The following is a 14,417-nucleotide window of genomic DNA, read 5'->3' as shown; positions in this document are numbered from 1 at the left end:
AACATGAGAAAGTGAAAAGAGAAAAATCCCCACTACAAAGAGTCTTTGCTCAGTCTCTTCTCTCAACTGGGGATGGTAGGTTCATATGTCAATGGGGAAGGGAAGTTCTCAGGGTTGAAGGCCCTCCAGTATTGTAATCTCATAATGTCCCTTTGAGCAGAAAGTTTGAGTAGGCCTTAGCACCACTCCAGAAGGTGAGGATAAGGTCAGTTATCCTCAATTATAGATTAAGTTATACTGCATCTTTTGCATATCTGAGATGTACTGTGTTCATTTTCGACCCTCCATGCAAAACCTTAGCAGTGCTTTTACTGACACGCCTATCTATCATTTAAGATTCTATTTAAATATACTTTCTTTGGTGAGGCATTGCTCTAGCTCACCTACATTGCAGGGCACATATTAGGTGCAGATAGGCATGGAAAGATGATAAAGACATGGACTTATAATCTATATCTTCTCCATATTCTATAAGGTTCCATGACAACCTAGGCTGACTCACATACCAAGCGGGCTGTCAACTGCATGAGCTATTTCTTCTAGTAAGGACTCCAACTGGTTGGAGTAGAATAGGCATTCTGCTAAGCTCTGCTGCTTCAGATAATCTCTTGCTGTTTGTAACTGTCAAAGGGTCAAAGACTGATTTACTGGCAGTTACATTATTTCCAAAGGCACACCGTTTCTCAGACCCTTCTATACTCAGGGATGGAAAGCTGCTTAAGACAGGTGTCTGGGATTTCAGTGTCCACATGTTTTGAGAGTATCTAGTGCGTGATCCAGCAATGGAATGGAGTCACACAGTTATGTCATTACCAGCTCCTGCAGGTGCTTTTCAAATTCCCTACACCCATCTGAACGTCAAAGTAAATCCCATGCCTTACAATGATCCATGAGACCGTGCATCAAGCTTCGACTTCCTGTGCAGAAAGCCTGCATGCCATCTGCAAGCCCTTCCACCTATAACGTCATGCAACACAATTTGTCCCGCAAATAGTGTGGATGTATGCTGCACTTAGATCAGTAAATGTTGACAAATGATCTCATTTTAATAATGACTGCCTATCCATTTTCAAGGACATTTAATAAACTCAAGATTCCTGGGTGACGCAAAACAAATTTTTGTTCTGGGGGATTGGCTGACACCTGAAAGGATATTTAGTGTGTTTGGTTTCCTACTACTGCCACTAAATGCCTCTCTAGCAAATACACACACATTTCCAAACACCCGCCCTGGTTGAAAACCAGCATGTGATGCATAGTGTTGCTTGCCATTTTTCTGCAGACACGTGGTATAATGAGTGAACCCCTCTGTAACAGCAGATCACCAGCGTTGCCCTGGCAGTTGCCACACTCTATCCATAGTTTCCTCTATGATTGACTCTTGCAGTTCCCATGAAATTGAAATTTGGGGCCTTTAAAGTCATTTACTTTTTTTTTTTTTTTTTTTTTGAGACAGAGTCTCACATTGTCACCTGGGCTGGAGTGCAATGGCACGATCTTGGCTTACTGCCGCCTCCCGAGTTCACGCAATTCTCCTGCCTCAGCCTCCCGAGTAGCTGGGATTACAGGCGCACACCACCACACCCAGTTAATTTTTTGTATTTTTAGTAGAGACAGGGTTTCACTATGTTGGCCAGACTGGTCTCGAACTCCTGATCTTGTGATCCGCCCACCTCAGCCTCCCAAAGTGATGGGATTACAGGCCCGAGCCACTGCACCTAGCTAAGTCATTTACTCTCAAAAATCAGTGGCTACAGTGGCTACAGCTCTTTTTTTTTTTTTTTTTAAATAGAGTCTTGCTCTGTTGCCCATGCTGGAGTGCACACTGCTCCATTTTGGCTCACAGCAACCTCCACCTCCTGAGTTCAAGCTATTTGCCTGCCTCAGCCTCCCGGGTAGCTGGGATTACAAGCATGCACCACCATGTCTGGCTAATTTTTGTCTTTTGGTAGAGACAATGTTTCACTATGTTGGCCAGGCTGGTCTCAAACTCCTGACCTCAAGTGATCCACCCACCTCGGCCTCCCAAAGTGCTGGGATAACAGGTGTGAGCCACCACGCCCAGCCTAGAGCTTCATCTTTAAGAACATAAAGAACATTATATGGGGAACAGTGACTTCCTGCCTCTCTCCTCTCCCGAGAATTAGGCAAGAGGACATACACATATAGTTCGGCAAGAGAAGTCTGGATTTCAAGTAAGGCAGAAATAACATCTTGGCAATGTGAATCAGAGCAGGTTCCAGAGAATGACTGTGTCCTAGACCCACCAAAAGACCTTCCCTTGACAACATAGCTGAAAAAAACTCTGTCAAAATAGGCAGCTATGCAGCTGCTTCTTCCGGTGGCTGGGCCCAAGGCTTTGCTCTGCCTGACATTCACAACCCTGTGCCTGCTTCAATCCCATACGTCCAAGCCAACTCCTCAGGAGACCCCAAGCAAGTCTCCTCTCCAGCCATCCTAACCCTCATCTCCTAGTCTGTCTTCTGACTTCACTCATCCTTGGTAAAATTCTATAAATGCTTACAAGTCCCAAGAAACTCTAGGGGAAACCACTCTCGTGCCACCGTCTCTGAGTCTATTGCCCCTCTCTGTGTAGTCCCACAGCACATTATTTGTGCCTCTTGTAACATTTTTGTCTAACTGATTATTTGTGTATGTTTGTCATAGCCTCCTAGTCCCAAATTATAAACTTATAAGATCAGGAATAATGTTTTATCCATTTCTCTGCCCCATCTAAAACAGAACTCTGCCTAGAGGAGTTGCTCAACCAATGTTCACTGAATGAATGAATGAACAGATAGATGGATGAATGGATGGACTGATGGGTAAATATATATTTGGGCTACTGTCCATGCATGACTCCATATCAAAATAAAGAAATATAATTTTTATGTAAGGACTAACTTACATTTGAACTTACAAGTTAGAGATCATTAAAATTTCAGCAACTTGAGAAAATAAATATTTTCTTACCTAGAGCTGATACACCTAAGAATACATCTGAGCGTCCCAACCAAGACATCCGTGATTAATGAACACATGGATGGCTAGCATGGATGTCCACTCATGAGACAAGAACCTGAGAACCAAAGCTGTAACATGAATTTGATTCCATTGGTGATCAATCTTGAAATGGTTTTTTTTGTTTTAGAATCTCAGCTTAAAGCCACCTTCCTATTATTTTGAAATGAAGACAGTTACAGTGGAGGTCTAGATGCCATTTCGGTTTCTGCTGACTCCCAAAGGCAATTTTGAGTAACTTACCTTTTCTGTTCCATTTAATACATGTCTCTAGTGAAAAACAGCCCTTGTAGGTTTTCTGAAAGGCAGATTTATCACGATAGGTGACCAGTACTGGAGTTTCTCAACTGGCGAGACAAACAAATAAGTAAAAACCCACAATCCTTGGAAAAGGTTGAAATTAGGAATTCCTTTTTTATTGGCCACTAAATATCCTAGCAAGTTTCTGACAGAAGCACAGATAGAAAATGGAAACAAATACCTTACTGGGAATGTTTCCTTGCTTGCACTAACCTTGACTACAGCAATAACGCATTGCTTAACAGTCAAAGTGCACCAGGTCATTTCCGCAAATGGCAGGGTGAGTGACTGTGCCGTTCCCAAGGAAGCAAAACAGACGCAAACAGGTCCCACGTGCCGGGTGTCCTGGCTGAGTACAGAGGAGGCTGCTAGACCGGCAGTACCCTTTTCCCAAGTGAGGAAAGCCAGCTGTGACACTCTGCTTGCCGGCAGGGGTCCCCACCCTCCCCTCCACCATCCGGCCCATAGCTGTACCACCAATTACATTTTCTTCCAGCTTCCACTTCATTTCCTACTTTTACAGCATTTCATCCTCTCCTTTTGCGGGCATTACAAATAAGATCAGAACTGTGTCCAAACAAGTGCATTAAGATAGGCCCCTATTGGCAAAGTCAAAGAGCTCTCACACATGGTGGTCTTTTTGTCTTCTCAAGAGGAACTTGTATAAACCCATGTACCAACATACTTGATGTAATCAAGGAAGGATCTCCCCAAATTTTAAGCATTTAATTGCAGAGTCTTGTCAAGAAACTTCTTCCCAGCTTTACAACTGAATGGCTGAATTTGAAAGAAGGTATCCAGCTTAATAGCTAAAATAATATTATTTACAAAATAAGAGAGGAAAACACCTATTGATATATTTTGTTGGAAGTGCACCATTGTGATTTGTAGAAAGCTTTAGAAGATGTGAGAGAAGGTGGTACAGGGATGTTGGGGATGGGATGGGGGAGGCAGGGCCATCAGGTGGGTGGCAGGGGTGAGGTGGGCTGTTGGGAGTTCTATAATAAAACCTTCCCCCATTGTAGACCTGACCTAGGATGAAAAGCTAAACCCTCCTCCATGCTGGGAGGGTCTCCTTCTGCCTGCCCAGGGGCACCTGGGACTTAGGGTCAGTTTCATTCTGGCACTGTTCTCTCTTGTGATTTTAGAACATTCTCTCACTTGGCACCAGTGATGCACAAATGTTGTGATTAACAGCTGCCTAGGCCAGTCGTTGTCAAAAGGGGAGGTTCCTTTGTGTGATAAAATGTAGATACCAAATTATAGTGCAGCTTTAACAGACAACTAAAGGCCCTGCTGCATTTGGAGGAATAGGACAAAACCAAAACCAAGCGGATTTTTTTTCTTTTCCCACCCACCCTCTATCCCCCAAAAGCAAAATATCTTTTGTTTTTCCAAAGTCATAAGAGGCACAAACAGGTAGCAAGAAAGCATCAGTGAAGCATCTCCCGCTGAGCACTCTCTTTGGCCCTGGTGAGTGATCTTTCCTCTATTCAGGTGATGACAGTGGGTCCCCTCCGGCCAGTTCTCTCATGAATCTGGGATATTTTCAGTGCGATGGCTATGAGAGGGCTCAGCACTGCCTGCAAAAGGAAAAGGAAAGTCTGTGAACAACTCAAGTCAGTTACATTTTGGGGCATTCTGATGGATTTCTACCCTAAGCATCTGGACTCAGATTCCAATTCACTGTTTACAGGCAGTCTTCATGAGCAGGACATTTGCTTCCTCCTCCACCAATGGAAGTTGGAATGGGCAGGGCAGGAGAGTAGGGGGAGAAGGTAATCTCCAAAGTCTTAACCAGCTTCAAAAGAAATCTATCTATAATAGGAAAACGTACAACCCAACTACCAAACATGAGAGCACTGTATGAAGACAGCATTGTGAATTAAGGGAGTTCAGAAAAACTCCAGTCTTCTGCTGCTACACCCTCATCCTCACCACACACACACACACACACACACACACACACACACGAGAATAAAAGCTCATTCTTCATCCTAGGTCCATGGATTTAAAGAACCTACAATCCTGATGTTTCTGAAATGACAGACCAATTCATTGGCCAATGTTGCAGAAATCACTGATCATGCCTTCCCATCACATAACACTGGGCTTATGAGACACCTCAGTGGGTTCCCTGGAGGAGGTGGGCATGCTTTAGAAGCCTAAGGAATAGGTTCTTGGGAAGGTGAAGGACATGAGAAGGAGGAAGACTCATTTCTTTCTTATTGTTTCATGGGATTGAGGCATTGTTTTCCGAGGTGTGGAGCATGCAACACTCACAATGATTTTCAGTGGTGCATGGATATGGTATTGCTAATAAAACAGTGAGAAAATCAGTCTATTTTCCATTCTTCTTCAATCCTTGTGATTTCATCAAGGAGAAACTCTGTTTGCTGCCAATCTTTAACACTTTAACCAGATAGTGCATGCCTCAGGCAAGAGTTACCCAGCTAGAATGTAATGTCACTGAATGTTTTTATTGAATTCACGTTCAGGATATGCTTATATTTATCAAGTGGTATTGTTTTTTCCATGTAGAGTACTTTTATAATAAATAAGTAGATTGAGGTAAAAACAAAGTGAGTCAATTTAAAGACAAATATTGGCCATGCGTGGTGGCTCATGCCTGTAATCCCAATACTTTGGAAGGCTGAGGCAGAGGATCACTTGAGCCAGGAGTTTAATACCAGCCTGAACAACATAGACCCCATCTCTACAAAAAATAAAAATTAGCTGAGTGCAGTGGTGTGTGCCTATAGTCCTAGCTACTCGGTAGGCTGAGATGGGAGGATGGCTTGAGCCCGGAAGTTCAAGGTTACAGTGAACTATGATTGCATAACTGCATTTCAACCTGGGTGACAAAGTGAGACCCTGACTGTCTCTAAAAAGAAAAAATAAAACTAAAATAAAAAATAAAGACACCTACTAATATAGAGATACTGATAGAAAAGAAGTTTGGGTAATATTAGGATAATGGAAGAAACAAAAATACTGTAATTCAGGAAAAGAAGGCTTGCATTTTGGGAGGGGGAGAGGAATTCAGTTCCTTGTGGGCCCTAACCTATTCCCATGCATGAAGGGAGTGCACACATTCCAGTCCACACAACAGGAATACAAGGAAATGCACAAGGTACAAGACAGCACAAGCAATCCATTGTGTCCTGAGTGGCATGTAGATACAAAAGAATCCTGAGAGATGTGAGCCAGTCTTGTTGGGAGGGACCTAAATGCTAGGGTGAGGTGTAAGGTTTTAATTCATTAGGCAAGGGGAGGCATTGAAGTGTTTTGGGCTGAAAGGTGACATCACAGCTGTGCTTTGGAAATATTGATCTGGCAGCAATTTATGGTTACGTGTATTAAATTATCTTACTCTATGAAGATGGCTAGATGGACAAGCTCACATAGATTCCTGGAAGCTGGAAGAAAAATGAAAATCTAGAACACAAGAAAGTGGCACTTTCCTCTGGTTCCATGTTGATCATCTTGATTCGTAAAAACAGAAGGGATTCTTTTCCTCTTAATAACCCTGTTGGTGCCCAGAAACATTTTACACTGGCACATTTTGCCAGGACATATCCCATGTGATGCCAAGATAGAGGGATCTCTATTCTTTAGGAGCAAAGTGCCCATTTGGTACAGAAATTCAATTATTAGCTTTTGCTCCTCTTCCTGTCTTCTCTTCCCTCTTTCCTGCTCCCCCTTTTTGGTTATGTAATTCTTCATTAACACCTATCAAAGAAGTTAAACTCAGACAGAAAAAGAGAGTGAAGTTAAACTCAATCACTTTAGCTGAGGTTTTAGAGGGCGAATAAAGATAAACATATACTATCCTATTATTTTAAGAAAATGCAATGAAAATGAATTAGAAACTTACAGAACTAAAGGATTAAAACATATTTGGTTCTACATTATTGTAAATTTCAAGATTTTTTGACTCCACATCTTTAAGTGGTGGTACCTATTGCCAAAAGGATGGGGAAGCAAGTTTTAACAAATACTGTAAACACCAGAGAAGTTCTCTTTTCTGATCTCTACTTAACTCTACAAACTAACGCGTGCTTTCCACTTCTTCAGTAAAACATCCTGACTCACGTCCATAGCTCACTAGATGTCCGTGACCGATAGATCACTTTCTAATACGCTCACCTACTTCTACCTTCAGCAGTTGAGTTCTGTGTTTATCAGGAGTCAGTTAAGTTTGTTCCCAATATGTTAATGCCTATTGTACAGATTATTGAGACTATGCAATTTAATTATATGTAAACCAATGAAATGTGAATGCAAATAAGAAGACTTTTTTTCTATGAAAATTAAGTTGAGTGTTTTGGAAAGAACCGATAATGGTGATTAGCTAATCCTGTCAAATTAGATGTGGGTGAGATACTACAAAATATTAGGGAGAAATTTTAAAATTGTAGAAGAATTATTTTTTCAGGTTGCTTCACAATTGTCCTTAAGTTCCCACTGTAATATACAGGAATCAAAGACAGATATTATAGATGATGAATTATGAGTGGGAATCTTTTGAAGAAAGAGGATCACAATGGCAAACAGTATGCTCATATTAAAGAAAAGGTCTTGGGCCAAAATCAATATACTGGCAAATGCATTTACATTTATATGTTTTATGATACAAATGTAATAGGATATCTGTGTGTATAGTGGACCTACTTAACTCTCTTTCTGGATTCATCAACCAAGCACTTGTCCCTTCTTCTGTTCATGTCAGAGAAGAGGGCTTCCGTGGTGCTTATGCAAGCTAAAGGGAAGAAAATGCCACATGAGGAAACTCCTAAATATGAGGACTCCCATCCTGAGCCGAGAGCCCTGGGCAAATCCAGCACAGACGCCGTGGAGTCATCTGCCTTCAGGGAAATATGAGTGTTTGGGAAGAAGCACATCACTGATAACCACCTCACTGATGTTCAGTCTTTTCAGCCACTTTCCAGGAACCACAGAACTTCTTTAGATTTTCTATGACCCCAGGAAGGCCTGGGAAGAAGTCCCTAAAAATACCCAAGTTTGAATTTTTTGCCAGCTTTGTGGAAAGGAAACTTCAAGTTAAGCTCGGTTTTTTTTTTTTTTTTTTTGAGAAGGAGTCTCACTCTGTCGCCCAGGCTGGAGTGCAGTGGCGCGATCTTGGCTCACTGCAAGCTCTGCCTCCCGGGTTCACGCCATTCTCCTGTCTCAGCCTCCTGAGTAGCTGGGACTACAGGTGCCTGCCACCATGCCCGGGTAATTTTTTGTATTTTTAGTAGAGATGAGGTTTCACCGTGTTAGCCAGGATGGTCTCGATCTCCTGACCTCGTGATCTGCCCGCCTCGGCCTCCCACAGTGCTGTGATAACAGGCGTGAGCCACCGCGCCCGGCAAGATCCCATTTTTAAGACTAATAAACTAATATATTTTTCTTCCCTGAGTGTATAAATTAAACAGTCATGTATCACTTAATGATGGGGATACATTCTGAGAAATGCATCGTTAGGCAATTTCATCCTTGTGCAAATATTATAGAGTGTACTTACACAAACCTAGATGGTATATATCTTTTTATTTAGATATTGTTTTTCATATGGGCAACAAAATGTCCCAGCACCATCACTAAATATCAATCATTTCCCCTACTTGATTCACAACATCAATATCAAGTGCCGTGTATCAGGTTTCTATACACGCTCCATTCCAATCCTATGGGGCCACCATGGAATATGTGGTCTGTTGTTGACAGAGATATCACTAGGCCGTGCATGACAGTATATACGTGCTAGAATGAGAGGCCACATCATGAGGGCAGAAACTTTGTCTTATTCAGGGCTGAGGAAAGTATCTACTGCTTAGGAGATACTCAATACACCTTTGTGGAGTAAATGAATGATATATTTGACGAAAAGATGATGAGGCAAATAGAGACTCCTGTGGGCATTCCTGGAGGACATCGTGTGCATGTGGGAGGGTCAACAGTGCTGGGTTTTTACTCATGTTTTTCTTTAGAAATCACACCTCTGATACACGTAAGCCCCAAACATTTCTCTCATATCATTGACCACGCCTCATGGTGGGTGGGAGTTAATTTTCCTGAGGCAATTGGAGAGGCCGTTGGAACGAGGAGCAAAAAGAGAGGTTATGAACTGTGGATGTGAGTTTTCTAACATGGAGCTGGAAGCACAGAATTTCAAAAGCAGAGAGGAATGTGGATTGGTGTCATTTGATTTCTTCATGGCACAGATGAAGACACTAAAGCCCAGTGCAACACAGGATTGACCCACGGTCACACATCTGTTTGGTGGCTGAGCTGGGATAAGAACATAGAGTGGCCTCCTCTACTGCACTTTCCATCATACGGTTCTGCATATAAGATCTGAGAGTGACAAGGACAAAGAGAGAAAGACAAAATGCACTGAATGGGGAGGAGCAGGGAAATCATGGGATTGCCACCCTATTGGACCAGATGAGTCCCACATCAGATGAGGAGTTGGGTAGGACTGACCAGTCTTCCTCCCTGACCAAAACCAGGCAGACAGTGGGAGAAGAGGTGTTCTCAGTTATGTGGGTTATGTGAATGTCCTGGAAACTCCAAAATAACCCTTTGTGAATAAAGGAAATAAATTAATAGAGACTTTAATCAATTATGTTAGAGTATAGCATTGTTTTTTCTAATTCCAGTGTTTTTTAGAGTGCCTAACATATTTCTTCTACAGTCAAGAGCAGGAAGCAGTGAACACTTATCTTGCTCCAAACCAAGCAGGCCACGCATCCTTTCAAGATGGCATCTTCTGCCACCTTGCAGGGTTTTCTGGATGTTTGCTGTCCACTAATGTAGACAGGCTACAGGGGGAATTGGATCCTTTCTCTATTTAAAGTTTTGACACTATGTTTATCATGAATTTTTTGGACATTGATTTTGATTTTTTTAAAATTGCACTATGATATTTATCTTGATTACTGAGTATTTTGGCATCCACGCCCACTTAAATTTTGCACCCAGTTAACCTCACATTAATCCTAGCCCACATAAATCCTAGATTAGATTTTAACTTGTCCATACTCCCTGGAAAGACAGAGTTTCTCTTTTTACTTTCTCTCCCATCTTCTCTTTTGCTTTATGTCATTGTTATAATCCACTTTCATGTAAATTAGATCCAATAAAAAAAAAAAAAAAAAAACCCTAACAAACTGAACTTCTTATCTGGGACAAGCAAAAGACAGGAGGGATGTAAATGATCTGAATGTCACAAGACTCAAAGTAAATAGTTAACCGATTTTTCGGAGGAAAACAATACCCTAACCAGAATCATAATCACTTATCAAGCAAGATTTGTCGGAATCTGTGGAGGGAACCTAGTGCTGGGCTGGTCTCTATGAGGAATGTGCATTTGTACAGTCGGGAAAGGATTGGAGCCACGGGTGGAGAGTGAATAGGTGTGGATGACGATAATTACCATAGTTCATCTTTCAGGGCAGGCAATACAAACCAGAGAATGCAGGTAGGTCATCCAACAACAGAATATACTGACATTCTGGCATCCATAAAACAGAGATTTATAACAAATGCTACTTTCTCCTGATCCCTAGGATCAACTAACAACACTCCCACTTTGTTTAAAACCTGCTAAACCTGAATGCCAGGATTTCTCTCCAGATTTCATGCAAACATTCATTTTTAGTCAATATGCTTTTGCATAGTCTAAGGGAGTGGTTCTTGAACTTGAACATGCACCAGTATCCCCTGGTGGGTCTTTTAAAGTGGAGACTGCAGCACCCCTCATCCTGAGTGTCTGATTCAAGGGGTCTAGGTTGGGGCCCAAGAACTGACAGTTCCAACAGCTTCCCAGGATGCTATTGGTCCAGGAGCCACACTCTGAGGACCACTGCTCTAAGGCACGCTAATTATTGTGCCTGTCAAATGCTTTGCTCCAGCCCAAACCCAGGCTGCATTGTTTGCATCACATGATCCCACTCCCTGGCTGCAGCTGATTGGACCAGAAGTGGCTGTCTGACCTACAGGCAGCCAATCCAGAGGCTGGCTAGCAACCTACAATACAGCCTGGGGCAAAAACTTCACCTAGCCTAGCAGATTATTTGCCTCGGGGATTTGAACTGTAAGTAATAAAAGAACGGACAGTTAGTAGTGGGAACTAAATCACGAGGTTATAATTAATTAACCATGAGGGCATAAGACTCCATGGTAATCCTGGATTATGAGAAAGCAGAGACTCTGAGAAAGATGACAAAAAATTATAAGAAAGCAGGGTGAAACCAGGAGAAGAATTAAAGAGAGCAGAAGGAAATAATAAAGGAGTTGGTAGACAGTAAACAATAGCATGACTCCCAATTATCTCTAAAGATCCATTACCTCCCACTAGGAAGGACTGAGGTGGTAACTGTACTCCAGGTCTAGTCTCTGAGATTTGGACATGTGACAGACCCTACTCTTGGCTTTCTTGAGCTAACTTTGGTCTCTTTGCGTATTAAAATAAAAAATTTTAAGCAAATTAAAATAAAACCACAATTAATAAGATAAACACTCAAAATGTTTCTCTTAGATTGTTTTGAGGTATCATCATGGTGCAGTATTCTACCGCCAACAAACCCAAAAGCTTTTTTTCTTATGAAATGTAACATCTTGCAAACCAAAATTAACTTCCTAGCCATGCCAGTCCATGGTGCCACCTTCTCTTTCCTGCTAGGAGCAGATCCCTCTGAGCCCTCAATCTGCTCAGCTGGAAGTACTCCTTGGTGGATCCTTCTCCCTTTCCTGTACATCCAAGCAGTTGCCAAACCCTCTGATTCTATTTCTCCCCATCTACTTCCTCATTCTCATCCCCATTGTTTCCTTAACACAGTACCCCACCATCCCGAGCTTGGATGAGTCTGCTATCTGTTCTCAGTTTCATCAGAGAGAGCTTCTTTTTACAAGAGACTTGTTCATGTGAGCCCCTGATGTAAAAGGCTCAGATGGCTTCACCAAGGCTGTGGTCAGCCACTCTCAGCCTGGCTGTCAGGCTCTTGACATTTAGATTTTACCCTCTGTGTTAGGCAGAATAATGGTCCCCTAAAGATATCAGGTCCTACTTCCCCAACTCTACAAATATTACCTTATTTGGGGAAAAACAGGGGTTTTGCAGATGTGGTTAAGGAACTTGCAATGCGAACATTATCCTGGATTATTCAGTGAGCCCTACATGCAATTGAAACTATTCTTATAAGAGAGAGTCAGAGGGAGATCATATGCACCCAGAGAGAGGAGAAGGCCACGTGAAGGTGCAGGCAGAGGCAGCAGTGATGTGGCCACAAGCCGCTGAATGCCTGCAGCCCCCAGAAGCTGCAAGAGGTAAGGGAGGGATTCTCTCCTAGGGCCTCCAAAGGGAGTGTAGCCCTGCCCACTCCTTGGTTTCACACTCCTGTCCTCCTGAGCATGAGAGAATAACTTTCTGTTGTTTTCAACCACCCAGTCTGTGTAATCTGTTACAGCAGCCACAGGGAATGAGTATACCCTTCCTCTCCACTCTTCCTCCCCAATCCCCTGCCTGCTCCTTCTCCCATCTGCCCACCCCCATTAAGCTGTGATCTCCCAGCCTGAAGCAGCCCCTCCTTTCACTTTCTCTCTCTTGCACTTTTTAATGCATTGTTCTTTGAGTTTAGAATGATTTTAAAATCTCACCCTCCCTCAAGGCCACCTCCATGAAATCTCTCTGAACACCCCTACCCCACACAAGCAGGACCTCTCCATTCCCTGGACCCCTCTCTATAATAAATTCCTGTGGTTTTTTTCTTCTTCTTGAATTATAGGTATTTGCTGGGGAGCTTTTTGCTTCCTTCACCACACTTCAACTAAAGTCTAAGCTACTGGGAGGTAAAGTTTTTCTTCAAAGTCTTTGTTTCCTTCACCACACGTATCTTGCCCATAGGAGATGCTCAAAATAATAATTGGTGGGTTTGGAATATTCTGTCAAAAGTGAGCTATTGGGTGTTGAAGGCACTGGGGTGATCTACTGAGAAACCACCTTGCTCTTTGTGCCGCCTTCATCCACAAGATTCATCCCAATTCACGAGGAAGAGATGAAGCTAGCCACCCATCCCCTATGTGCCTCCCCATCAATCTGAGTAAGGGTCCAGGCCTTTGTGCTCCTCATACCTGCCTGGGAAGGCTTAATAGGCACTTGGGTGGTTCCAGCTGAGCCACTGAATGGCAACGTGAAGAAGGGGCTGGGGTGGTGGCTTAATAATTCCAGAGCTAAAAGAAAAAGAAAGCTGCCAATCCAGGAATGTGGTGAAGGGAAAAGAATTGTGCATTCTGGAAATGGTGTGAACCTGAGTCTTCTTGGATGCAGTACCGCATCCAAGAGGAAAGGAGGCACTAGGAGGAGGCTGGCCTGCAGGCAGTGACAAGGACCACCAGGAAAAAAACTCTATGCCCATGCCGAAAGCAGCATAGCAGACAGGTGGGCGGGGGGTCAACAATCAGAGGTGGCATGGCTGAGCAGCAAGGAACCCCATCGCAATGGCAACCATAGAGACCCACTCTCTTCCCCAGGGCAGCATGAGGCCTCCTGTGCCTTCCATTCCTCTGGACTGTCTTCGACCATCTGGAAAAGGGAAAGGAGCCCCACAGGATCACTACTGAGCTTCCTGTCTATTCACATAGGGGGTGGTGAGCTATAAATGGTTTGATTTGTACAATACAGCAATGTGACATCCCTCACATCCCAAAAGTCATGGAACAATTCCTACCTGTTATGATGATAAACCTGGAGTCACCCTCTGGCTTCATTTCCAACACAACTCAGTGTTGGAGACAGGTTCTGATTACATTGCCCTTCAAATCCTCAACATCCGTGCAATGTAACAGAGAGAGCCAAGTACAAGGCCACTTTATAAGAAACCCTGCCCACCAGGATGCCAGGGAGGGGGAGTGGGAATTCATCCCAAGCTCCTCTAGCCAAGCAGGAGTCCTGGCAAGGGTCTGCCTCTTCTGGGAGGAAGGGGCCTTCGTTCTCACAAAGAGGCTGTCCACCAGCCCTTTGTCCTGTGCTCACCTATGGTGGGGGGCCTTTTCCTAATCTGCACAGAAGTACCCTAAATGCTATTTTACCC

At 43.2% G+C, this 14,417-nt stretch overlaps 1 protein-coding gene across 1 annotated transcript in view; it reads right to left on the bottom strand.

The window, feature by feature from the left end:
• Positions 1–3,324: 3,324 nt before the first annotated feature.
• Positions 3,325–14,417, bottom strand: part of PGM5 (phosphoglucomutase 5) — a 178,341-nt gene continuing 167,248 nt past the window's right edge. The window contains exon 11 of the mRNA XM_024252660.3: positions 3,325–4,904. Within this exon, the coding sequence (XP_024108428.2) occupies positions 4,815–4,904 (90 nt within the window). The 3' untranslated portion in view covers positions 3,325–4,814. The remainder of the gene's footprint in view (positions 4,905–14,417) is intronic.

The sequence above is a fragment of the Pongo abelii genome, chromosome 13, assembly GCF_028885655.2.
Source record: "Pongo abelii isolate AG06213 chromosome 13, NHGRI_mPonAbe1-v2.0_pri, whole genome shotgun sequence".
NCBI lineage: Eukaryota > Metazoa > Chordata > Mammalia > Primates > Hominidae > Pongo > Pongo abelii.
The sequence above is the reverse complement of the archived record's forward strand: the minus strand, read 5'-3'. Positions and strand labels throughout refer to the sequence as shown.